The sequence below is a fragment of the Ursus arctos genome, unplaced genomic scaffold (genome assembly GCF_023065955.2).
Source record: "Ursus arctos isolate Adak ecotype North America unplaced genomic scaffold, UrsArc2.0 scaffold_26, whole genome shotgun sequence".
Classification (NCBI taxonomy): domain Eukaryota; kingdom Metazoa; phylum Chordata; class Mammalia; order Carnivora; family Ursidae; genus Ursus; species Ursus arctos.
In genome coordinates, this window is record NW_026622941.1 from 20,441,277 (window position 1) to 20,466,999 (window position 25,723).

Here is a 25,723-nt window from a genome sequence, read left to right on the forward strand (position 1 = left end):
ATTTTGACACCATATTAGCAGTGGTGCAGAGCTAAGATAAATCTCCTTCCCATTTCATTTCTAATGCATCAGGCATCAAGGCTAGAATAAATGAGCTATACAAACCAAATATTTTCTCTAAATCTATTTCACACAAGAAGTATTTATAATCTGTAAGAACTAAAGTAGTTTAGAATTCGAGAGGAAACAATATATTAACCTCCAGAATTTTAATTTGTTCAAAGTCTTGGGAACAATAGAGATAAGCAAAACTGACACACAAACCAAATCAAATGTTAGTGGGAGTAGTTCGGCTGAGTTTCTAAGAATCGTACTAACATAAGCTTAATTATTCTCGAGAGTACCCAGTGTCACTCTGAGGGGAAAAAAACAACAATTTTTTTAACAGCTGCTTTATAAAAATTAGAGTTGAAGATAAAAGTGTTCCATATTTAAAAGTTCTTGAAAATGTATTGGAAAAGAGAGTTTTATGTAAATGTAACTTGACTTCTTCTACTTGACATTTCTTCTCAATTTTCAAAAGTAGCATTTTAACTATAATCTTCAAGAAAATATAATATCATAAGCTTCTAGAAAGACAGGTAAGACAACTGCAGATAATTTTTGAGGATCTTTGGGGATAAGAAGATCAACAGTAATACAGTCAAATCAACTTAAGTAAACCAATTTTTACTGAAAACCCACTATTCACCCCAATGGTAACTGATGTGATGGTTTCAATTACAGGTACTATGCTCAGCACCATCCCCATTTTACAGATGAAGAAACCAAGGATTTCAGATGCAAAGTAATATGACAAAAGCACACATCTTAAAAGGAAACAAATTTAAGTCTACCTGACTCTAAGCCTATGGTAACCATGCTCTTTAATTTAAATTTAAATAGGCTCATGTGGCTAATGGCTATTGGGCAGCATGTATGTAGAAAATGAATGGGCTTCCTCAGATAAGTAGAATGTCTCAGTGATCACAACCTAAAGTGAATAGGCCACGTGTTTTCTGGTGGTCCTTAAAGCAATGGCAACTTACTGGAGAGTGACGTATAAAGTGCAAAGGTTTTGAGACTGGATAGTTCTTTCATTCTTGTTTCTTCTACACTTTTGCAAAAGATGTGCTCCCAGGCATACAACTTTAGAAGTTTGATGCCTTTCAATATTTCATTTGTTTTCTTCAATCTCTCAGTAGAATAATCCTATAAAACAAAAACAAAAAAACAATGCATGCTGCATCCAAGTGATTCAAAGAGCAGGACTATATATATAAAACAGACAGGGATGGACCGGATCTTGATTTCTGCCTGGCTTTGCCACTGATTATGGCTTTGAGATCCCCTGGGAACGATGGCAGGGGCGGGGAGTGGGTGGGGGAGAAGACAAACTCTCTGTGCTTCCACCTCCAACTCTAAAATGAAGAGTTGAATGAAATGGCCTCAAATATCTTTCCACCTAAAAACTGTTATGCTTCTGTTGCTTTGGGTGAAATAAAAGCAGTTTCTTAAAGTTTCACATGATCTGTTTGAATAATGTTTGCAGATAGTATATACAGACGTTTAGGGAAATGATACAGAGACTTTCAGTGGTTCCCTCTAACATCTAACTCATTTTATTCTCTCCTCAGCACTATCACTCATACTTAGAAAACAGTGAATGTAAGAGAAGTTGATTTGCTTCTTATTTGGGAACGTGAAGGTTGTATATGTTCACATTGTGTGTGTTCATATTGTGCCTTCCTAATACACTTCTTGAAACCAAGGACATTACCTTTAACTTCAAGAGATTTCTACATACCTCTTCTTAAGCTCTTGTTTAAGGCCTAAATTAGATTTACTCATTACTAAGAACTTGGATTAACTGTAAAGAGATTTTTACAAAAGTCACAATTTACTCAACTGCTGCAACTTCCACCACCGCCAGGTATTAGAATGATCAGTAAGGTACATTATGACCTATGAACCACTAAAAGGAGCAGGGCAAGTGGCCAAACGGTAGATAGGAGGAAGGAAAAATAGCCAATGGTTTGGTTTTTATTCATCTTCTGGTCTCTACAGGGTCTTAGATGCCTATCAAATGATTGTTGCATGAGTAAATGAATACAGTATGACTAGCTAAATGAAAGACAGCTGTTTGAGGATAGTAATGTCTCCGCTTTGTGTCCCTCTTCCTCACCTCTCGGTATTCACATCCTGAAGTAAAGATGGGTATATGGCTCAGACAGAAGTAATGAGTAACCTCAGCGGGAGCAGCAGAAAAACAAGTGATAGAACCACCTGCATGACACGCAACTTGCTTGTCACAGCAGAAACCAACTTGGGAAACAATTCCATCAGTGGCAGACTCCCTACATTTTATGACTGATTTACAGACAGCCTTGCTCATACTTAATCAAACTTTATTTCTAAACATGCTGTCAACAATTTTATTATTTGCAAATATTTCTTTAAAAGAAGCCAATTCTTACTCAAATAAAATGACTTCATGGCACATTGAAGCCAGAAAGCGTCAATAATTGGACTTCTTCTTGCTTGCCAAGTTGACCATGAACACTATTCAGCCAGAGAGGCTGCCACTGAAATACTTGAGTGTAACTCCATAGATCATCACATGGTTTGATTCAACTTGAGGGAAATTTAACTTCGGAAGCAACAAACCTGATGCTTAATTTGTTCTTTGGTCCAAGCATTCCATGTCAATAATTACAACCAACGGGCTCAAAATACACTTAGGTATATTCTCTAGACAAATGATCTAGAAGAAGATCCAACACCTCCTCACTTCACGGCACTTAAAAACATCAGGAATTGTGACTCCAGTATTTTGAGTCTAAGATCATCAAATCATACATTTCAAATCCACTTTTAAAAAGTGTTTTTTTGCAACACAGAAATTACACATTTGCTGCCTAAGAATTGAAATGAAATATAATAATTTCCAAATTATTCTGAGCGGCATGTATTCATTTCCCATTATTTTAAAAATAAAACAGCTTACTAGATTTTTCCTAATCAAGTTTCCAAAAGATGTGAACTTACCAGAGTGCTTTTCTGAGCCTCCGCCAACTTTGTAGCAATGAAGTACTGAATTGGCGCAAGGAGCACAATGACAGCTGCACCAACCAATGCGCTTGATCCAAGTAAATTATAGAGCAGAATCACTCCCATTATGATCTAGAAAGGAAAACATACGGAAAAGAGAAAATGAACAGCGTGTGGGGACCACTGCATGAAAGGAAATATATTTTGGTGAAAATGTAGTATTTCTTCATTATTAATTGACTAATAAATACATTTACTTGTAGGGCAACTCAACTAAGAACAGTTGGGTTTTGCTGTGTTTTATTTGGGAAAAGCTAAGTAGTAGGAATTTATCTTTAGTCTGATGATCTGTACAACGGGTGTCAATCCAATTTACTGTGTGAGGTTCCCCCGATGTTTCTGACCTTCTAAGACAGTCTTCACATTTTTAAAAGCACATGAAATTTTTCGTGAAAATATTATCACCCTCTGTAACTGACATTCCATATTGTCGTGGAATTCTACCAGCTTTTCCGGGCAGGAAGGAAAGCAGGAGGCAGCATCATAATGTAAGTGAGCACTGGATGGTTGTCTGCAGGCTAAGGAATCATCTGAGCTCCTCACATCCTCAATAACCCTGGAAGTCACTCGATGACAGGAAGGCTAAGCGTAACTAAAACTGTGAGGAAGCTAACATTGATGGTTCTCCATCATACCTCTCTTCCCTTTTTAAATTTATTTCCCCAAACCCAGGGCTGACCCACGGAAGCCAACCCTCTCTGGTTTGTCGCTTTCTTCTTCTTCCTTTAAACACTTAGGATTTGATCCCTCAATCTTCTCTCCCTACTTTTTTTCCTCCAGTAGCTCAGCTTATCATGGCTAAAAATGTCAACTAATGAACTATATCCATGTAGTGAAAGCATCTAATCCTTGTGTGTTTGCCAATGATAACAGCTTAACAGTGGCCTTTTGGAGGCAAGTACACATATTTACTGCCTAACCAATTAGGCTTTTTAGGGATTCCAATCAAAATGAAAGTTTCCTTAACGTCACTCATGATGCAGTCATTCAGAGGCAGCCTGGGATTTTTGGTGCATTTTAAATTATATCACGTAGGCAGCCACCTACTTGACTTGTATATAAGTACATATTGATAAAACAAGACCAAGCATATCTTCAATCTTTCTTTGTGTCATGCACTGCATAGGATATACACTTTTATTTGACTTGGATTTCCATTTAAAACTAAAAAGGCAAACAAATTTTAAAACTACCATATCTTCTTTATTATTGTATGCATTTTAGTAAACGTGGCACACAGGGACAAAGGTGACAGATTGGATCAAATAAGATCTACAGTTTAAGCTCTATCTACAGGATGCCAAACTCAAGATAACTAAAAATATTCAGCATCACGTAGAAGAAAGAGCTGAAAACATTTCTTTTGCTCTTTTTACCCAATTAGGGGGGAAAAACTGCATCTTTGCTAAAATGCTATTTTCCATAAAAAATAACTAAATTGCCCTCCAGCTTGTTAGTGTTCCTACCACCTAATAAAGTTTGACATTTTATAATACATCAGCTATTGAAACTATGGGATGGATTACAGCAATTGTTCTACTTTAGAAATGCTGTAAGAGAGTCTGTCAGAATGAAAGGGGTCAAGCCTTGGCTCTGTGACTTGCCTGAATTTGTTCAATAACAGTAACAACTAACAAATACTGGATGCCCATGAAATGTTAGGCATTATGCTGAATGTGCTACACATATTAACTTAGTTAGTCTTGACAATTCCAACAATTCTAGAAGGCAGATACTATTATCATTCCCATTTTAAAGTTGAGGAAACGAATGTTTTGAGGATTTAAACACTTGTGCAAACAGAGTAGAGCAGATATTTGAACCTAAGCAGTAGAATTCCAAACCCTACTTTCTTAAGCTATGTCAGAGCATTTCTGAGTCTCAGCTTTCTTCTCTATAAAAAGAATATAATAATATCAGCATATTCAAAGCGTTTGCCCGTTACTGAGCTAAGTATCTCATACTCCTTTTGTTTTGTTTCCTCTGCAAATGAGAATATTACTTATATTGATCTACCTGAACAGGCATTGCCCATAGATTGGGACACAGGAACAAGAACCACATGAGTTGATTGGTTTCAATGGCAACCAAGTTATTGATCTGTCCCAGGGTCATCTCACCCATGGATAAATTAGATGTAGATAGCCTAAGGATTTTATTGTATATCATGGCCTGTAAGAAAGAAAAACAAAAAAAGTACTTGAAGCTCTGAACTTAATCAACACTATGTTTATTCACTTTTATTGAAAAGATAACATTTTAAATTTTTCTGGAAAAAAGAGGGGGAAAAAACCTAGAATGCCATCTTCTTAAGTCAACCACTACCTTCATTTTAGCATAGTTACTTTCAGTCCTCAATTACGTACAAACTTAATTTCTGGCGATATAATCAAAACGCATATTCAATTTCAAACATAAGCTCTAGAACAAATCGAAACAGAGCTAAATAAATGAGTTTTCAAAAGCAAGCTTTCTTTCTTTCTTTCTTTCTTTCTTTCTTTCTTTCTTTCTTTCTTTCTTTCTTTCTTTCTTTCGGTAGGCTCCACACCCAGCATGGAGCCCAACCTAGGACTTGAACTCACGACCCTGAGATCAAGACCTGTGCTGAGATCAAGAGTCAGATGCTTAACTGACTGAGCCACCCAGGTGCCCCAAAAGTTTTATGATTATAAAAGCTTTTAAAAATTCAGTGGGTTTACTAATTAGCTTTGTTTATTTTATTAAGCAGCTAGAAGTGTTGAAGTTGCAGTATCAAAGTAAAAACAAAGGACAATATTGACTCCACTACCCTTCTATCATCGGATGGTGTATGGCATTTTCAAAAAACAAAGATCATTCAAAGCTTGTACATACCAGAAGAGCTCCACGAAGGTTAATGCCAGTCTCTATGGTTACATAGTAGGAAGCCTGCAAAAATGTCCTTTGCAGAATAAGGGCCAAGAAAAGAAGAACTGCTAGTACATAAGCATTTTCAAGAAATTCCTTTGATGAAAGGGTTTCTGAAATCTTGTCCCAGAAGAAAAAGAAATAAATTAAAACTGGTCTTTTCATATGCCAGGTGTACAGTTCACATCTATTAAATGATACATGTTTTTTAAATATAAAATCTCAATGTCTTTATAACAGCAGTGGGATGAGCCACAGCAAGGCAATTTTGGCTTTTCTTCATCATGTCCACAGATGCAAATTCAAACTATTTCAATGCATAAAATCCCAAATTGATCATTAAGATTGCTGGAAATGTCTGACTGTAGAAAAAAGGTACATTTTAATTTTTAAAAATTAAAGTATATTTTCTGTAAAGACATATTATTCTGTCTTAAGAAGTAGTAACTGAAGATTGAAGTTGATTTAGACTGTAATTTTAAGTAGAAACCACAAAACTGATAGTTGGTCAGCAAGACCACTGAAACAAAATACAATTTCTATAGCTTTACTAATTTAAAATAATTCTACATAGTTGACTTAATCTAATTTTCAGATATCTTAATTTATATTAACAACAAAATAAATTACCAACTATGAAATATGTAATGTGGCTATTGATTTCACCCACATTGACTTTTCCAGTGACAAAACACAACTTATGAAATTGTTTGAGTAAGAATATGACTGAAACCATCATAAGGACATACAAAACTGGTTGCTTTTTGTTTGTAACAATAGTATTTGGTAACTTGTTGGTTAGAAGTGAGGGAAAGGTAACACTCAAATAAGTACACCATGTCAATATCAGCAATCTTCATTTTTTATGGTTTAGATCCATTAATTTCTATGTCTGGTCCCCTCCTCTTCTTCCATGGGGATACAAAGAAATGTGTAAGTTCTGTTCCTTCTCAGAAAAACGTGTAAGGGAGAAGGATGATAGAAAAATTCTAGGTGGAATGTATGGAATGTAATCAGGCTAGTAGGGACAAAACATCACAAAAGTGCAACCAATGGTGAAAATATCTGGTTCTCTTCAATAATAATTGAGCACCAATATGTGCAAGCGACTAGGCTACACATTGTGAACACAAATATGAACAGTTCACAGTCCTTCTGTTTAAAGGGCTTACCACCTAGAAAGGTAAGCATATCCATAAATAACATGTTTTATTATAAAGAGCACTTATAGCGAGTGCCAAGGTGAAATAAACAACGTGTTGGACGGAACAAAGAAGAGTCAAATTCTAACCAGAACAATCAGAAAAGCCTCACTGAGGAGGTGCATTTGATGTAGGCTTTGAGAATGCATGAAATTTTAATAGGTGAAGAAAAAGGACCGTAAATCAGATTAAGGGCATAGAAAAGGAAAATTGATGCATCTAGTCTAGAGATTCTATCTGTGAACATAAGGAAATCAGCTCTTATCTTAGAAACTGGGAAGTTCATGATGAGACTTTCTTAAGAATAGAGAATAAGAGACTATATATTTATAACAGCAAATATATAGTATCTTATACTGTATAGCCCCCCAAATAGTAGCATAATATCTAACAAAAATATCATAATGTGACTTGCCCTGATCATTGTGAAACAGGGTGATGGCTTTTATCATATAAGAAAAGATAAATGTATATGGTGCAAATCACATTGCTAATGTGATTGATCACAGGCCTCCAAAAAAAGTGACTCGGCCACCCCTCATGTACTCATGCATGAAAATTCTTGGAAGGGTTGCTGAAAAGATCATAGAAAATAATCAATGTGAAATTTCTGAACATGGTTTCTGGCTCATAGTAGATATTCATGAAATATTTATAGGCTCTGAATCTGAGAAATAATTTTGTTGAACAGATCCATTCAATGAATACATAAACACATGATTTTCTCTACATGGAAAATTATTGTTTTCTTTGCTTTAAATGCATTCAATTCTCTGTAAATAAGCCTGTTTGAACTGTTCAAAGAACTGCATTAATAAAAAGGAACAATTACAATGAAATCTGCCAATAATACGTTTCTTTTCAAAAGCACCACAAACTTACTCCTGTTGTGTTATTTGTCCCATTCTGGGTTTCATTCACACGCTGAACTATTCCAGAAATACAGAGAGGTCCAGCAAAACCCAGTAAGTCTGCAAGATAACGGAATGTGCTACTAAGTAGAATTGGTCGTCCAAAAGCTCTATACATTGCTAGCCATATAGATGGAGTCCGGTTTGGATGATCTGCTACTTTTTTCTGAAAGAAAAAAAAAACAAAAAACAGACGAACCAAAATAAAACTACTAGCACAGCAATTAATCTCAGCAACTGTGGCAATTCCTTTTGGTATTTCTGATGATATTTTAAGTTTATAAGTAAGTGTTAATGAGTCCCTTTAGTAGAGTATGCATAATCCGTATCCTTGCATTCTATGCAAATGGTAGCTACTGCACGCCTTTTAATGGGATAGAATAAGGAGTATGGTCTATTTAGGCCATATTTTCAAAGACTTTGCATTATTTTTAGCTGTCAAAGGATAACCCCATATTCTTAAGGTCAAATTAATTTTAATTCTTTTTGATTTGGAACATACATATCTGTCACGAAAATTACCAAATACCATTGTATGGAAAAGAAGATAGTAAAGTACAAAAATCAAGCTTATCGAAAGACTAGTCAAGATTTCTGGAGTTACTATATCACAAGATATTTATCAGAAGCTCAAGATACTTCACTACAAGCTAAACAAAACTGATCATCCCAACTTCAAATTGTTTCTCTCCCAGGTATTTCCTATCTCCATGAATAGTAGTCAGCACCGTTTAATGTTGTGTTAAACTTATGTTTCCTAATTATTTGACAAAGAAAGGCAAATTTGAAGATGGCATATACGTTTAAGCCAATGCATGGCTTCACACATCTGTAGTGGTTTGTTGAAAGGATTTTAAGACCTGAACAATCATCATAATTAATTCTTAGAGAGGAGGTGGATAACATTTTTTCATTGTAGGAACCCAACTCAATGGAATAGAATTCAATTGTGTTTCATATTCGATTCCCTGTTAGATGAATAATTTGATTATTTTTAAAAGTTTATTAATGCAAATGTTAACGCACTAAGTTCAAGCTGATCTGTTTTATAAAGAGTACTCAGAACACTTAAACTATGTTTAGGCTATATTGTTAATCTTTACTTTAGCAAAGAAGTTTTAAAAACATTATGCAATACTTTTCCCAGAGGTGAAACCAAAAAGATGACTCAGGTTCATTTGTAGTAACCATTTCCTGCAATATTTATTTCATAAGACACATTTTTGACACAAAACAGAGGTCATTTTCATCATTTACCATAAATGCTTTGTTGTTTATTTAGAACAGACAAAAACTCTAACTGATTCACCATACCCTACCCCTTTCCAATGTTGTTGTGAATACTAATAATTTCAATCGCAACAATATTTGTAGATGACTGCCATATAAATTACATCTACCACTGTGGAGAGCACACATGACTATACAGAATAATAACAAGACAAATTCAAAATATCCAAAGACTCATGTTTAAAGTTTTTAAAGCAATTGCTCAAAGAAAGTACCAGAAGAAACCAATTTTGAATGACATAGAGGATGATACATGGAATAGGTAGATAACTTTATTTAATTCAGTTCTCAAGTTTGGAATACAGGCTCCAAATTTTAGTAAATAATTATTTTAGGGATCCTAGTTTCTTAAAAGTGGTTATTAATGATATGATTTATTTTACCTTTATATAACAAAATTATTGACAAGATACTTAAAAAAAACTTAACAATTCCATGAGTTATTAACATGATATGGTAACAAGAATTAGATATACATGATCACTGAGCTTAATTTTTACTTTCCACTTGGTTCCAGGAAAAAAAATAATGTTCCCTCTATCCCTCCTCATGTATGAACTGGGCAATTAACACAATATAACTTTATTTCATTGGCTCTTCTGGTATATTCTCAGTGGCCCAATTCACATGACTCAAAATTATTGGGATAGACATATGAAGAAAATCTGATCTTCCTTAACCAAGATGCTTAAGCTTAGTGCCTTTTACTTAACAGACCCATTTTCTACAATTATGGACATGAAAAACAGATACTAAATTACCTTTTGTTCTTCATATGCATCTTTCAGGCAAACATAATTCGTTACCGCCCTCATTGCTATTGGTAATTTTCCAATTGCTTTCAGATCAATAGGCTTTTTATGAGCAGATATGATAAGCGTGTTCATCCACCAGTATGTTGCTTTTGACAATAAATTTACAAATGGTTGAAGAAATCTCACACCCAGATCCTGGAGGTCTTCAGGAGGCTTTACTTTCTGAGGATTCATGAAGAATACATATCTCTGTGGCAAGAAAAATTCCACGGAGTAATAATAACCCAATTATTTTTCCACATATTAAAATTAAATTTTAACCTTTTCTACATTTTCATTTCAGGAAAACAAAATGTATATTTTAATACCTCTTACATTCCTTTGGAGATATTTTTTAAAATATTTCCCTTCTGTTGTGACTAGATTAATTAGTTAAATGCCAGAATTTTATGTTTAATCCACTTAGGGACAATTCTTAAAAAACCAGATTATCCCTTTAAAATATAGTTATTACTAACAACCAGTCTTTCATGATATCCTGTGATAGGGTCAACTAAATAAAGATTTTTACATTATTTAGATTTTTTAAATGTGTTGACACCATTATTGAGTCATTCTCTGATAATTTGTGGTTTGGCTGATGTTCACTAACTGTTCTCCGCTATTCCTTACAGATTGTGATTTGCCATTCAGAGCAAACTCAAAGTGATCTGGTAGAAAATGAATATTGAAAAATCATTCAGAAGTATGTCACACAACATAATAGCATTATGTGATGCAAAACACAATAGGTTTGTAATCACAGACCAGGCATGAGTCTTGACTGTGTGACTTTGAATGTATCTAGTTATCTCTGTAGAAGTTTCTTCATCAGTGAAATGAGCAAACATATTATCTTCTTTTCATTTTGAAATTTCTAATACAGTAGTTTGCTTAATATAGGTGTGCTTGGGGCAAATCATGGATGATGGAATTTCCTGATGAAAACACTTTCATCTATAATATGAACAGAGCATAATGTTTGGCACATAACAATCCTGCTCAATCAATATTTACAAATGAATAAATAGATTCAAGGGTCATACCAAGATTTCTGGAACACTAATGGCCTGAAACTTAGTGATTAGTTCAACTTTTATACACATGGAGGATATACATTTGTTCATCCTCTTGAATACTAATGATTTCTGGCTAACTATAATCTTTAATATAGGGGTCTTAAATTCCAGTAATTAAACAAAAACGATTAGATACCTACTCTGACCCGAATTACATTGATCTCCACAGCCATGAGCAGTCCGTTCAAGATGACCATCATGCCAGTGATGCAGAAACGCAGGTCTGATACTCCCCAACCAGACTGCCAGTATTTGACCAATTTTATGGTCTTTGTAATAAAGGCCATTACCCAATACAGAAATAGGGCTGGAAAAATAAAAAGGAAAAGGAAAAAGATGCAATCTTTCCCTGATATTTTTTTTGACTTCACTGAAATTTCAATATAAATATAATGCTTTTCAATAACAAAGATAATTTTTAATACTTTATTTCCACATAAATTTTATTTTTTAAGAAAACAACATATATGCCCCAGCGCACTTTTAGAGTTTTGAACTGAAGGTGCGGTAATGACTTTAAAATGCTGGTGCTATATTGCATGGTGCACTGGGTGTTATATGCAAATAATGAATCATGGAACATTACATCAAAAACTAAGGATATACTGTATGGTGACTAACATAACATAATAAAAATTATTATTAAAAAAACAAATAAATAAAATAAAATGCTGGTGCTTCCACTCTGTAATAGATGGGCAGATGTAAAAAGACACGTAAATAGGAATAACCTACACTCCAGAACTTATGTGTAATTCTGTTGACTTTAAAGTCAATTCTACCTCCTGATGTTGCTTTCTTTTTTTTTTTTTTAAAGAAGCCCCGATTATATTATATGCATCACCTATCCCATAGGTAAGTGTATTGCAGATTCCAGGGGTATGTCGAATGGTATTACCCTGGAATTACTATGGAATGTACGTTGGCTATATAATGGGGTTTCTGCTTTACAAATGATCAACATTCAAGTAGTAAGTAACTCTTCTCACCCAAATGGCTTAAAACACCACATTCCTCCACAAACTGAGGAGAAGAACAATGATCCTACAGAACAAAGCCAGACCTTACACAATGGGATGAGAAAGGTAGGGATCTATACCATCTCCTAACCACAGCCAGCCTTTCACAACAAAAATGAGATGGACACAGACACTTTACTAGAAATCAAAGGTCCAGTATACTTCAAACTTTGAATAAAGATCAGTACAAATGAATATGGGATTAGAAAGAAGTAATCTGAAACATATACGAGACAATCCATTGTACAATACTTATCAGAGTTATTAAAGTTTAAAGATGGTCACAGCTTCCTTAGTGAAAAAGAACTGAAACTTTGGCATATAAGTACATCATCTATTTTATTCTAGCATAAAATAGAAAATGTCAGAATAGATTTAGAAAAAAAAAAAAAAGACCAAATTACATGCAACTACATGCTACCTAAAGAGATTCATCTTGGGGCACCTGGGTGGCTTAGTTTGTTCAGCGTCCGACTCTTGATTTTGGCTTAGATTATGATCTTGGTGTCTTGGGATTGAGGCCCACATTGGGCTCTGTGCTCAGCACAGAGTCTGCTTAGGATTTTCTCTCTCCTTTTCCCTTTGCCCCTCCCTCTGCTCACCTGCTCGCTCTCTCTCTCTCTTTCTCTCAAATAAATAAAATCTTTAAAAAAAAAGAGGGAGATTCATCTTACGTATAAAGAAACAGATTGAAAGTAAGTAGATAGAAAAAAATATACAATGAAAGGAGTAAACACAAGAAATCTGGAGTGGCTATATTAGTATCAGATAAAGTAAACTTTAAAACAAAGAATATTATTATCAAAAATACTAATCCGAAGGGATACATGGACCCCGATGTTTACAGCAGCATTATCTACAATAACCAAATTATGGAAACAGCCCAAGTGTCCATCGATTGATGAATGGAGAAAGATGTGAGATACACACACACACACTGGAATATTACTCAGCCACAAAAAAGATTGAACTCTTGCTATTTGCAATGACATGGATGGAGCTAGAGTATTATGCTATGCAAAATAGGTCAGTCAGAGAAAGACAAATACCATATGACTTCACTCATATGTGGAATTTAAGAAATGAAACAAATGAGCAAATGGAAGAGGAAGAGAGAGAGGCAAACCAAGAAACAGACTCTTAACTATAGAGAACAAACTGATGGTTACCAGAGTGGAGGTGGGTGGGGGGATTAAGGAGTGCACTTGTGATGAGCACTGGGTGATGTATGTACATGTTGAATCACTAAATTGTACACCTGAAACTAATTCTACACTGTATGTTAACTAACTGGAATTTAAATAAAAACTTGAAAAAAATAGAGTATTATCAGAAACTTTGAAAACTTTTAATAATGACAAAGGGTCAGTTTTTTAGAGACACAACAATAAAAAAAAACACATTTGCCTAATAAAGATTTAGAAGATCAGAACGCTATCAACCACTTTGAGCTATTGATATTTATAAGGCTATATAATATTTAATATTATAAAAATATACCCGAACACCCAAACACCTTCAGAATACACATTCTTGTTAGTGCACATGGTACTGGCATAGGCTATATACTCAGAAAACCAGAAAAAATAAAGAAATCATATGAAGTATGTTCTCTGTTCACAATAAAAATAAATTAAAAATCAAGAAGAACATTATATCAAAAGCTAATGATGTACTATACGTTGGCTAATTGAATTTAAATAAAAAATAAATAAAAATGAATAAGTGAATAATAAATGAAGATTAAAATTTTAAATAAATTAATTAAATAAAAAACAAACAAGAACAATCAGTGTATTGATTTTCTATTACTGCTAAGCCAATTATGACAGGTTTAGCAGCTTATATCAACACACATTTATTATCTCACAGTTTCCATGGGTCAAGAGTCTGGGCATGGATGAACTGGATTCTTTGTTTCAGGGTCTCACCAGACTGCAAGCCAGGCATTGACCAGGGCTGCAGTCTCAACAGAAGCTCAACTGATTTGGTGTCCTCATCTTTGCCACACTCTATTGACTAGAAACAAATCACGTGTCCCACTCACATTCAAGGGTGTGAACACCAGGGACAGAGACTGTGAAGGTAAACGTCGAGACTTTCCACACAATTAGATATCTAGAAGTCTCCAAACATTTGGAAGTTAAACAACATAGTTTTAATTAACTGCATGTTAAAAAAGAAATCACTAGGGAAATTAGAAAATATTTGAACTAAATTATAATAAAAATAGTACTTATTAAAAATGTAAGGATTGCAACTAAATCAATACTCTACAAGGAAAATTTATGGCTTTAAATATTTATTTTAGAAAAAAAGACAGATCCAAAATCAATGATCTAAGTTTCTATCTTAAAAGCTAAGGAAAGAAAAACAATGAACAAAATAAATAAATGGATGAAAATGATAGAGATAAGAGTGGAAAGCAATGAAATAGAAAATGAATAATTGAGAAAATTAACAAACCTAACAAAGCCAACAAAGTTGATTTTTGTAAAAAAGATCAAGAAGATTGCTAAGTCTCCAGCTAGACTGATCAAGAAAAGAAGGAAATCATAAATCACCAGTATTAGGAATGAAAGAAGAATTATCCCTACATATCCTGCATACTTAAGAAAGATAATTGGGGAATACCTTGAACAACTTTATGACAATAAATAAAAAAACTTAGACGAAAGGGAAAATTTCTTGAAACCTGTAACTAACGAAAACTGCATAGCAAGAAATACTCTGAAGAGTCTATATCTAATAGAGAAATAAGTTTAAACGTAATAAATTTTCTCCTACTGAGATTTTTTTTGGGGGGGGAATAAACAAACTGACTCTAACTACATATGACAATACAAAAGAACTAGAATATCCAAGGCAATCTTGGGAGAAAAGCAAAGAAAACAAGTTGTATGGGTACACTATATGATTTCAAGACCTCCAAAGCAATAGTAATCAGATGAAGACAGAATGGTAATCTCATAAAACTCACAAACAGATCAAAGGAACAGAAACTGTAGAGCCGAGAAATAGATCATACTAAAATGGTAATTTGATTCAAATATTTTACAAAGGTCCCAACACAATCTAATGAGAAACGGAAAGTCTATTCCACAAATGGTGCTGGAACACATGGATATCCATTTGGAAAAAAACAGCCTTGGTACCAGCCTTACATCATAGACACAATTAATTTTAAATGGATCACGGTCCTAAAAATAAAAACTAAAACTATAAAGCTTCTAAAAAAAAAAAACAAACAAACCCAGGAGACTATGAGGGAAACGTATTTTGAGAAGAGGCAAAAAATTTTTAAGACACAGAAAGCAATAATTATGCATGAAAAAATGATAAGTTATGGTACATCAAAATTGAAATCTTCTGCTCACCAAAAGACCATGTTAAGTAAATGAATATGCATGCCACAGACTGGAAGAAAAATATTCTCAAAACATACATCCAACGCCATACTAATATCTAGTATATATAAAGTACTCCCACAACTCAATAATACAAATGCAACCCAATAAAAAACAGGCAAAAGATATGATATAGCTGCTTAACAAATATAACAAATGGTTAATAAACTTATCAAAAAGTGCTCAACATCATTAGCCATCAGGGAAATGCAATCTCAAACCACAATGAATTATCAGTACACACCCACCAGCATGGCTAAATTAGAAAGATCAACTCATCAAAGTTGGTGAGCATGTGGATAAACTGGGACTCCTACACATTATTAGTGAGTATGTAAAGTAAACCACTTTGGGAAAAGATCTTGTGGGTTCTTAACAAAACACCAACATTTACCTACATAGCCTATGATCCAGAAATTCTACTCCTAGGTATTTACTCAAGGGAAATAAAAAACACATATCCACAGAAAGACTTGCACATGTATGTTTATACACTTTTTTTTTCATGATAGCCAAAACCTGGAAAAAGTCGAGGTACTTATTGTCAAGAGGACAGAAAACTGTGGTTCTTTACACAGTGGAATAATACCCAACAATTACAAGAACAAAACACTGATCTGTACTATATTATGGATGACCCTCAAAAAAAATCATGCTGAGAGAAAGAAGTGTTACACAAAAGAATTTATACTATATGATTCAATTTATGTGAAGTTCTAGAATAGACAAATCTTATCTACAGCGGGGCAAAAATCAGATTAGATTTTTGCCTCTATGGAGATGAAAATGAGGACTGACACAAGAAAACTTTCATGGATGATGGCACTGTTCTATAGTTAGATAGGTGTGTGCATTTAGAAATTTAAGATTTCTATACTTCAGCATGTAAGTTTTATCTCACAAAAAGAACTGTAGGAAAATTTAACTCTAGTTAATGATATGCATGCTGAAATAATTAGGAGGTAAAGCATATTAATGTCTGCAATGTACTCTAAAGTGTATCAAAAAAATAAGACAGCCCAATGGACGGAGGGATAGAATGATGCAGAAATGTGACCAAATAGAATAAAACGGAAATAGGAGAATCTAAGTATTAGCTATTTATGAATATTCACTTGGTTCTTTTCAACTTTCTGTATGTTTGGTGATGTTCATAATATAATGTTGGGACAAAATTACTTGTTTTGTAATATGAAAATAAGTGTGATTTTTCTAGGCCCAAAGATTTCTCTCCTAAAATAATGAGAAAGTTAGACTATCTTTTATCTACATAAGTCCTTCCAGCAATATGAGCTAATTGTGCACTCTGCCTCGTATCTACAGCCAGACTGTGACCAGGTCTCCTTCAAAATATTATCAAAATGCACATTTCTCTTCTAATTACATCTTATAACTCATATCTTATTCATCAGCAGTTTTTCAGAAACTTACATGCCTAACATACTGGATTCCCAACAGCATATATAGTTTTTGGCTGTTGTCTGGTAAAAATTTCACTCTTTTTTCTTGGCATCTTCAAAAAAAGATTTCTGTGATAACATCTGCCTTTCATGTTGTACTAAACAGCTTTCTATTAAGATAATTCAGACTTTGACAAGCCTTTTAAATTAATATTTAACCCAGTATACTTGTTTGTACTAGATTGCCTTTGCCCAATCATATAATGTGGTGCAACACAGAATTAAATACTCAGTATTTTCCAGTAATTCACTTTAAATTTCGATGTCCTCCGGACAAGCAAATAAAATATTTGTGTGGTTTAATTATTACTTTTCCAAATTTCTTTATCAGTAATCAACATCACTCTCATCATTTAACAGTTAGGTGCACTCTCTGTACCCTGTGTCCATTCACACAAACACACAACTCTGCCTGCAAAGTTCAGATATTCACAGCCCCTTGCAGCCCAGCCATGATCCATGTTCTACATCTTCATCCTAGCTCTCTTTATGAAAGTACACACCACGGAATGCAGGGATTGGTCAGGGCATTAAATGTAGCTAATTGGGATAAGCAATATTTTTACAATGTCGGGCAAAAATAAAATTAGAACACTTCAGATAGCCTCTTATTTCCACAGGACAAGGAGGCAAGAGAGGCTGAAAAAGAAAAGGTGAGGCACGAAGCAGATGCAAGGGCCATGCTTTGAGAGCAGCGGCTTCTCAGGACAGTACAGTTTCCAGCATGCTGTGAAGCATATTCTGCTGCACGGGGTCCCCCACACCTCGGCAGCAAGGCTATGAAGAATGTGACATTGCCGCAGCATCGGTGAAAAGCTGGGACCTTCAGAAAATGCCTCAGGATCCCAAGCCACAGGCAGAAACGCAGGGAGCTACACGCACTGAAACTTGCTCCTGGGGCAGGCCTGGGCAAGGGCTCAATTCTTAGAGTATAGCCCCTGGGAGCCAGCAGGCCGGCACGTCCCTTCCCGGTCCTCCTGCCACACATCAACACACCACGAGGGGCATCTAGTCGAGAACAGATGAAGTGTTTTCACAGCTCAGAGCACTCAGTTTATCTTCATCTCTCCATTCACCAGGAGACTAGAGAAGAATTAGTATTGTCGTTTTCCCACGCTCCCCAGTCCCAGCCCCCAGGGACAGCGTTTACTAGGAAGAGAAAGAAAAATAGCTCCGGGGAAGGAGGGGGACACTTAATCATACTTACCTAAGAGTAATTTCGGAAAATTTGATGTTTCAATGTTATGATAATATACTATTGATGTTGTCGTGGCGACAAATCCCATCACAGCCGGCATGAAGAGGTGGAGATGCCGCGACTCCCGCCGTCTACGGAGAGCGGTACAGTATCAGTGTCTAGAGCTGCTGGCTCCAGATAATTTCTCATTTTGTTTCCAAACTGTCCATTATAACTTTCTCTTACTAATAAGATGCTTAAAATATAGAATGCAGTAGTCGTTGCTAAGAGAACATGCAAGGAAGACTATGTGGGGAGACATAATTCTGCCCAAAGGATTTATCCCAATGCAGAGGACCGGGTACCACAGCTAAACAAGCCCTTAAATACTCACAACAGGAGCACACATGTAACTAACTACTTCTCTACTGAAGGGCAGAACTGCTGAAGTAAGTTAACACCGAAAGCAAGTAAAAACCACCACATGGATATGAACTCTAATGTACATGAAAAGTACATTTATTCCTTTGATAGTTTTCCTAAACTTTATGGCCTGTGGTGACTTCTCCATTGGCACTGATGCATTCAACACTTGTGTGTTTGCTGTGTCCAGACATTATTAGATGTTGGGATGCAACAGCGAACACGACAAGATAGAGTGTCTGTGGTCACAAAGCCTAGAGTCTAGTGGGGAGAGCAATAGGAAATAGGAAATTATCACACAAGTGAAGGGACTGTAAGTGCATGCAGGGCCAGTGTGTGAGGAAGAGAAAACTTTGTGAAGGAACTGACTTCTGAACTGAAGCCCCAAGAATGAGGAATGCTGCCCAGAGGAGGAAGAAGGAAGACTATTCCAGGCAGGGGATCCAGACATGTTTCAGTGTATCACAAACAACTGAATATGACTGAAAAGACAATAGATTTCACTCTGAGGGCAATAGAGAGTTTCACATGGATTGGAAATATGACAGAACCAGATTTGCATGGTAGACAGCCCTCAACTCCATTTACATTAACAATGCCACCTAGTAAAACATTTAACTTTTCTCAAACTCCTTAAATACATTAGTACATAAACGGTATGAAGAGTGACTAGTTTGAGAGTGGAGGAAAAAGGAGCATTTGGGAAAGACACTTCACAAGAGGTATGGTTGATGGTGGAAAGTAAAATATGAAAGGGAATCCGCTAGTCAGGAACATGGTAGAAGAACACTTTAAAAAAGGGAACAGAATGTGTAAATACACGAAACTGTGTAACGTGTTCAAAATTCCAAGTAGTCGAGATGGGATGTTTGGTGAAAGGCTCTGTATGCCAAGGTGAGGAGCTGGAATCGAATCTTTTGGAAAATCAAAATACTTAACAGGTAACTAGTATGGTCGATTTTGGGGGTTTCAGACAAATCAATCTGGTAATAACATGGATGATGGAGTTGATAGGTAGTGTATGCCTCTGAAGAGAGGAAAGAGACATAGAAGGAAGAAAAGCAGTTAGCAAACTATGGGTATAGACCAGGCGAGAGAGGACGGAGCCTGAATTAAGCACTGGCGGCAGAAACATGGAAGTAACACAACATCTGGAAAATATTCATTGTTAAAATGGACAGGACTTTAATAGTGTTAGGGTCTTAGGGTGATGGGGAAGGAGACATAAAGAATAATTCCCAAGGGGGCTGGGTGGATGGTGGGTAACCACATAAGACTTGAAGAGGATGAGCAGATTGGAGAAAAGAAGCTAATAAGTTCCAGCAAGGCCATGCAAACCATGAAGGTGTCTATTAAACATACAAAGAGAGTTGTCTAATAGGCCCAGTGTATGCAGAGATTTACAACATGACCAGTATTATACTTAGCATCATTAATATGGACATGGTAACAAAAATGCGAACGTACCATGATAGCTTAAAAGCTGGTTTAAAAACCACCCACTACCCCCCAGAAATAGTTAAAAATGGTCAGAAAGAAAAAGTAGGAAGTAAATGTTTCATCAGCATGGAAATTAAGAAATGCTTCCAGTATTTTACCATTAAACCAAATAAAGAATTTAAAAAATCACTTACTTAATATTTAGGAAACTTAAAAATGAGCCTACTACCTATCAAGGCCTATAAATAAATGTGGTCAAAACTATGCTCAGAAGAAAGTTTATAACCTTAAACATATTCAATAAGAAAATATTAAAATAAATAAATTATGTAGTCAATCCAAGAAGTTAGAAAAAGAAGGACAAAATATCATGAAGGAAGACAATACAGTAAGGGATGAATAAAGATAGCAACAGCTACAGCAAGGTTTTATATTCATTGTGACATTTCTTTGTTGGGATTTCTTGGGTCTTTTAACCACGCTAGTCTTTTTATTAGGATTGCTATTATATTGTTAGTTGTCTACTTACAAAGCTGCACGAGTTTTGAGTGGTGTCCCAACCCTATTCTTTCCCTTAATCTCTGTTATTTTTAGAGTGTGACTCGCAGACCTCAAGGTTCTGGTAGAAGCACATGCATCCCATTATAGCAGAAAATCTTTACTCAGAAAGTAAAGAAGAAAATAAAAATGCATTCATCATGGAGGACAAAAAAAAATTTCAAAAAAGACAAAATGATAAAAATAAAAGCTTAAATGAAAACACAATAATAGTGAAGACTTTAATACACATTTTTAGAATTTGATGAATTAAATTGTATAAAAATGATCAATAAACAGGACTTGAGTAATCTAATCAGTAAACTCATAAAATTTTGTCTCCAGCAAAGAAAATATATTATTTTCTAATTCTTGTTAAAACTGTATAAAACAATCAAATTTTTAACTATACTGGAAACATTAATGAGTCCTAAAGTGTATTTAACAAATTACAAGCCTTATTAATAAATCAATCATATTAGACTAAAAAACAAACTGAAAATGATTGCTAGACCTAGGAGAATATCTAAACCAGAACCACAAACTATTTAAGTAGAAATAATAAAGAGGACATTTCTTACAAAAATCTATGCAAAACAGGTAAGGATGTTTCAAAAGAAAAATGAATAGCTTTAATATTTGTATTACTAAAAAAGAAAATCAAATATTCCAAATTAAGAAAGTCTTTGCGTTGTTTCACTAATTATAATGAGCATTTGTTACATTTTAAGTAAAGAATAGTTCATAAATATTTTGTTAAAGAAAGAGAAGGAAGGAAGCAATGATCAGCAATGTCAAATGTAGCAAGTATGATACGGAAGAAAAGGTGTACATTAAAGTGTCTTTAATGTTCAGTGGCATTCTTGTAGAAGCAGTTTCCAGAATAGGATGAGGCAAGCAAGAAAGCAAACCAAACTATGGAGCTCAGGAATCACTGGAAAATGATTTTTGAGAAGCTTGGAGAAAAAGGGTAAGGGGATGGACACTGAAGAGGGTATGTGTTGTAATGACCACTGGGTATTATTAAGACTGATGAATCACCTGTACCCCTGACACAAATAATACATTATATGTTAATTATATATATATGTTATTATTATTATTGTTATTAATAACAAATAAATAAAAGAGGAAGGGGAAGCAGTCAGTAGTCTGCAGCTAAAGAATGGGAGGGGTAACACAAAATCAAGAGTGCATTTCTGCTTGATTTCAGGATGGGCCTCTTATATCACTACTAGTATAAAACAAGTTTCTGACATTAGCATCTGTCTTCACCATTGTTAGCCCAGCCTCTACATCTCCGACTGAATCTATACATTGATCATGAGGCTGGAAAGAAGGAGGCATCCTCTCCTACATGATGTCAAGTTTTTAGGAAATGTTGGACTGATCCATCTTCCACTTTATTTATACACATAGAAACACACAGAGTCAGCCTGTATGTTAAGGGAATAAAAAATGAAGACTAGAATTGGCTATGCTAATACACTAGAATAGAAATACACCAAAGGGTTTTTTAACAGTAATCAATAAGATAATAGCCAATCAAGCTTCTAACTGCTGGAAGGCATGCAATATCATCAGAGTCCCTGATTTTTCTTTTTATTGGAAACTAAGACGCACACATCCATGCAAAGAACTGTCATAAAACATTACAAAATAGTTGGCTCCATAACAAAAGCTTAGAAGTTTCATTCCTCATTAATTGCAACAGAAAAACATAAACAGATGTCAGGGAAGGTCCTTATTAGATAAAAGAAAAATGATTTTTGAGCTTTCTTTTTAAAAACTCCTAAGAACTTTTCATATCAATTCTTCAATTGACGGTGCACTATTTAGCATAATTTCATAATCAAAATTCTATTTGACATTGCTTATCAAAATTATTTCCAATTTTTTGTTAATATGTGATAAAAATATTTTTCCCACATTATGTTCAGGTTTATAAGTAGAATTCATTATGTTCTAACTGCTTAATGCAAACTTCTTTTATAAGAATGACAAAATTCCTTCAAAAATATGGGTTTTCTGGCAAATCCTGATTTTAAAATAGTTTTGTGTTGCGCCTCAATTTGTGGCTAGATCCTCACTGGTTCTCAGACTTCTTTAATGCCTGCCTCATCTACCTTTGCTTCTTTACAAAACAAATGGAAACATCTGAGAACTGGTTATATAGTTATATGTAAATATATACCTATTTGAGCTGTACGTCAATATAGACAATCTTTCTATGTATACCTATATTGATAGATAAAGTAAACATCAAAGTGTTTAAAAGGAGAGAACTTTCTGTAAGAGCTACATAGATGAAGGAACAAAGAAACAGCACATGAATAAGCACAAGTCACAGATGACCTGAATTTTTGTTATCAGAGAAATCACGTAGCAACACAAAAATACGGACAAAACACATGATTATCAAATGCAGCAGTCCCCCTCTTAACTGCAGGGGATATGTTCCAAGACCCCAGTGGATGCCTGAAGTCACAGATAGTACTGAATCCTACATATATTATGTTTTTTCTTATACATACATACCTATGAGAAAGTTTAATGTATAGATTAGGCACTGTAAGAGATTAACAACTGATAATAAGAAAATAGAATAATTATGACAATATACTGTAGTAAAAGTTATGTGAATGTGGTCTCTCTCCCTCTCTCTCAAGATAATTTATTGCACTGTATTCACCTTTCTTCTTGTGATGAGGTTAGATGAGAAAATATCTACATGATGAGATGAAGTGAGGTGAATGGCACAGGCATTTGTGATCCAGTGTTAGTCTACTGACCTTCTGACTACCCATCATCAGAAGGAGGACCATCTGCTTCCAGACTTTGGTTGATCATGGGTAAATGAAGTTACAGATAAACAGGACTGCTATAAAATGAGTGACAGCTGTTGTTCCTAATAAGTTATAACTAAAAAATTAAGCCTGACTTGGTACGTTCTTAACTACCATCCGTATCAGTATACTCACTCGTATAGTGTAATCGTATTAACTATGTTGTGTCACTTACGAATCAGAAACAATGCCTTCTGCTATTTCGCAAACATGCACAAAGAGAAGGGCAAATGTAAGAATCCATCTCAGGTTATGTCCAGGAAAATGAAGCCATGTGTTGTGATGAATTTGTACTTTCGAGCTTTGACTTCCCCACCCTGAAAAGAAAAAGAGAAGAAATAAGAGGAGTAAATATAATCATGGTGGGTGCCTCAGTGGCTCAGGCGGTTAAGTGTCTGTCTTCAGCTCAGGTCATGATCCCAGGGCCCTGGGATGGAGTCCCGCATTGGGCTCCCTGCTCGGCGGGAAGTCTGCTTCTCCCTCTGACCCTCCCCCACCATGCTCTCTCTCTCTCATTCTTTCTCTGAAATAAATAAATAAAAATTTTTAAAAAATAAATAAATGTAATCATGGAAATAATTCGCATTGTGCTACCATTTGGGGGATGGTAGATTTCCTGAAACAGGAATGAGAGGTGCTCTCTAGGGTAGCAACGAAAATCCCGGTCTATTTTCGTTATGTTAAAAAAAAGATAGCAGTTCAATTTCAATGAATTTTTACAAGACTGCCTAGGTTAACACATTGACATTTGTTGCACTGCTCAAGAATAAGGCCAACTGTGGGTGACAACATGGTTATCTCATGCTAATCAGAGCTCTTACTGACAGGTCTCTGATTCATTTAAGAGGAAACCAAATTAATGATGATGTTAATAAAAGCAATTTGGTGTCTAAAATCTTTCAAAACATGGGATCTGTGGGGGGACTAACGCAAAGAGCCATATTTGGTAATGAAATGTAGAACTCATTAGTTGAGTCAACTCAATCATATGCATATCATGTGAGAAAAATTATAACCTATGACTGGGCCAGTGCTATTCAACAGTGGTAGTGATATTTTCTCAAAGAAATGTTTCGTTTGTAGAGAAGCCTCACATACTTCAAGAATGAATCGGGGTTTGTGCTCGAAATATTGCAGGAAGGAATTTCTGTAAGGACTAATGGGACTCCTGAAGCAGTCTTTGAAAAGAAAATTGATTCATGTGTTAGTTGTTCCCAAATGAACTTCATTATGGAAAGATTAGTTACATATAACATGTTGTACTCAAATTTATGCTGTAAACTCTTGCAGGCAAGCTTTCCTTATGCCTGATACTTCTTTGAGATTTATTTATGATCTCTCACTAGCTCAAGTAGCCAATGCGATAGATGAACAGAATAGATAGTCTGTATTTTCCTCCACCATTCCCCTTTGACAATGTTCACTCCAACTCCACTTGATTCAAATACCCTTTTGCCAGCCTGTGTTCAAAGCTACCGATGCACACAAGACTGTCACAGTAATTGCCTTCTAGAGGTTAGCTGAGTATCAAAAATGAATTATTAACTGTCAAATTGGGATTTAAAAAGTATGGTCTACTTTTGGCCAAAGGGCATTGTTAATGTCCTACAAGGTATACCAACCATATAAACAACAACTCATGTTTCTATATATGGCCACACTAGCACAGTTATGTTTACTGTCTATATATTTGCTTAACACGAATAACTATGTGCCAAGATTTTCGTTGGCTTCGGCATGATATATCTTGTAACAGAAATTTTTTTGATCACTGTTACAATGCCAGATACATAGTAGTCTCTCAATTAATATTTGTTAAATGAAGAAATTAAAGCGTATAAATTATTTGTAGACCTTCTTTTAAAGCAGGTCATGAAGATATGCTAGTTTTCTTAAGAAAAGCAGTCTGATGGTTTTTTCTTTTATTTTTATAAGTAAATTTATTTATAAGCAAAATTAAACACCAAATTCAGAGAGTAGTTACCTCTTTTGAAGGGATAGGGACACGGGATGTGGGAAAAGTAACAGGCTCAGGAAATAGTACACAGAGGGATTCACTTATAGTCTTCCCATTAGATTCCTTCAGATGAGTGGTGACCAGCTCAATAGATGTTTATCATGTTAGTCTCTGTCATTTTTATATGTGAAATGTATTTAAAAAA

General features: G+C 35.0%; 1 protein-coding gene across 19 annotated transcripts in view; it reads right to left on the minus strand.

The window, feature by feature from the left end:
* Window positions 1–25,723, minus strand: part of ABCC9 (ATP binding cassette subfamily C member 9) — a 127,891-nt gene that overhangs the window by 95,393 nt on the left and 6,775 nt on the right. For 13 of the 19 annotated variants that reach the window (XM_048216493.2, XM_048216507.2, XM_048216496.2 and 10 more), the window contains 9 exons: window positions 23,737–23,878; window positions 18,346–18,467; window positions 11,393–11,559; window positions 10,141–10,383; window positions 8,061–8,255; window positions 5,944–6,096; window positions 5,107–5,262; window positions 3,028–3,162; window positions 1,029–1,191 (listed from right to left, as the gene is read on the minus strand). In XM_048216493.2, coding sequence (XP_048072450.1) covers window positions 1,029–1,191; window positions 3,028–3,162; window positions 5,107–5,262; window positions 5,944–6,096; window positions 8,061–8,255; window positions 10,141–10,383; window positions 11,393–11,559; window positions 18,346–18,467; window positions 23,737–23,878 — 1,476 coding nt within the window. The remainder of the gene's footprint in view (window positions 1–1,028; window positions 1,192–3,027; window positions 3,163–5,106; window positions 5,263–5,943; window positions 6,097–8,060; window positions 8,256–10,140; window positions 10,384–11,392; window positions 11,560–18,345; window positions 18,468–23,736; window positions 23,879–25,723) is intronic. The other 6 variants (XM_048216503.2, XM_048216508.2, XM_048216500.2 and 3 more) reach the window with 1 other exon arrangement.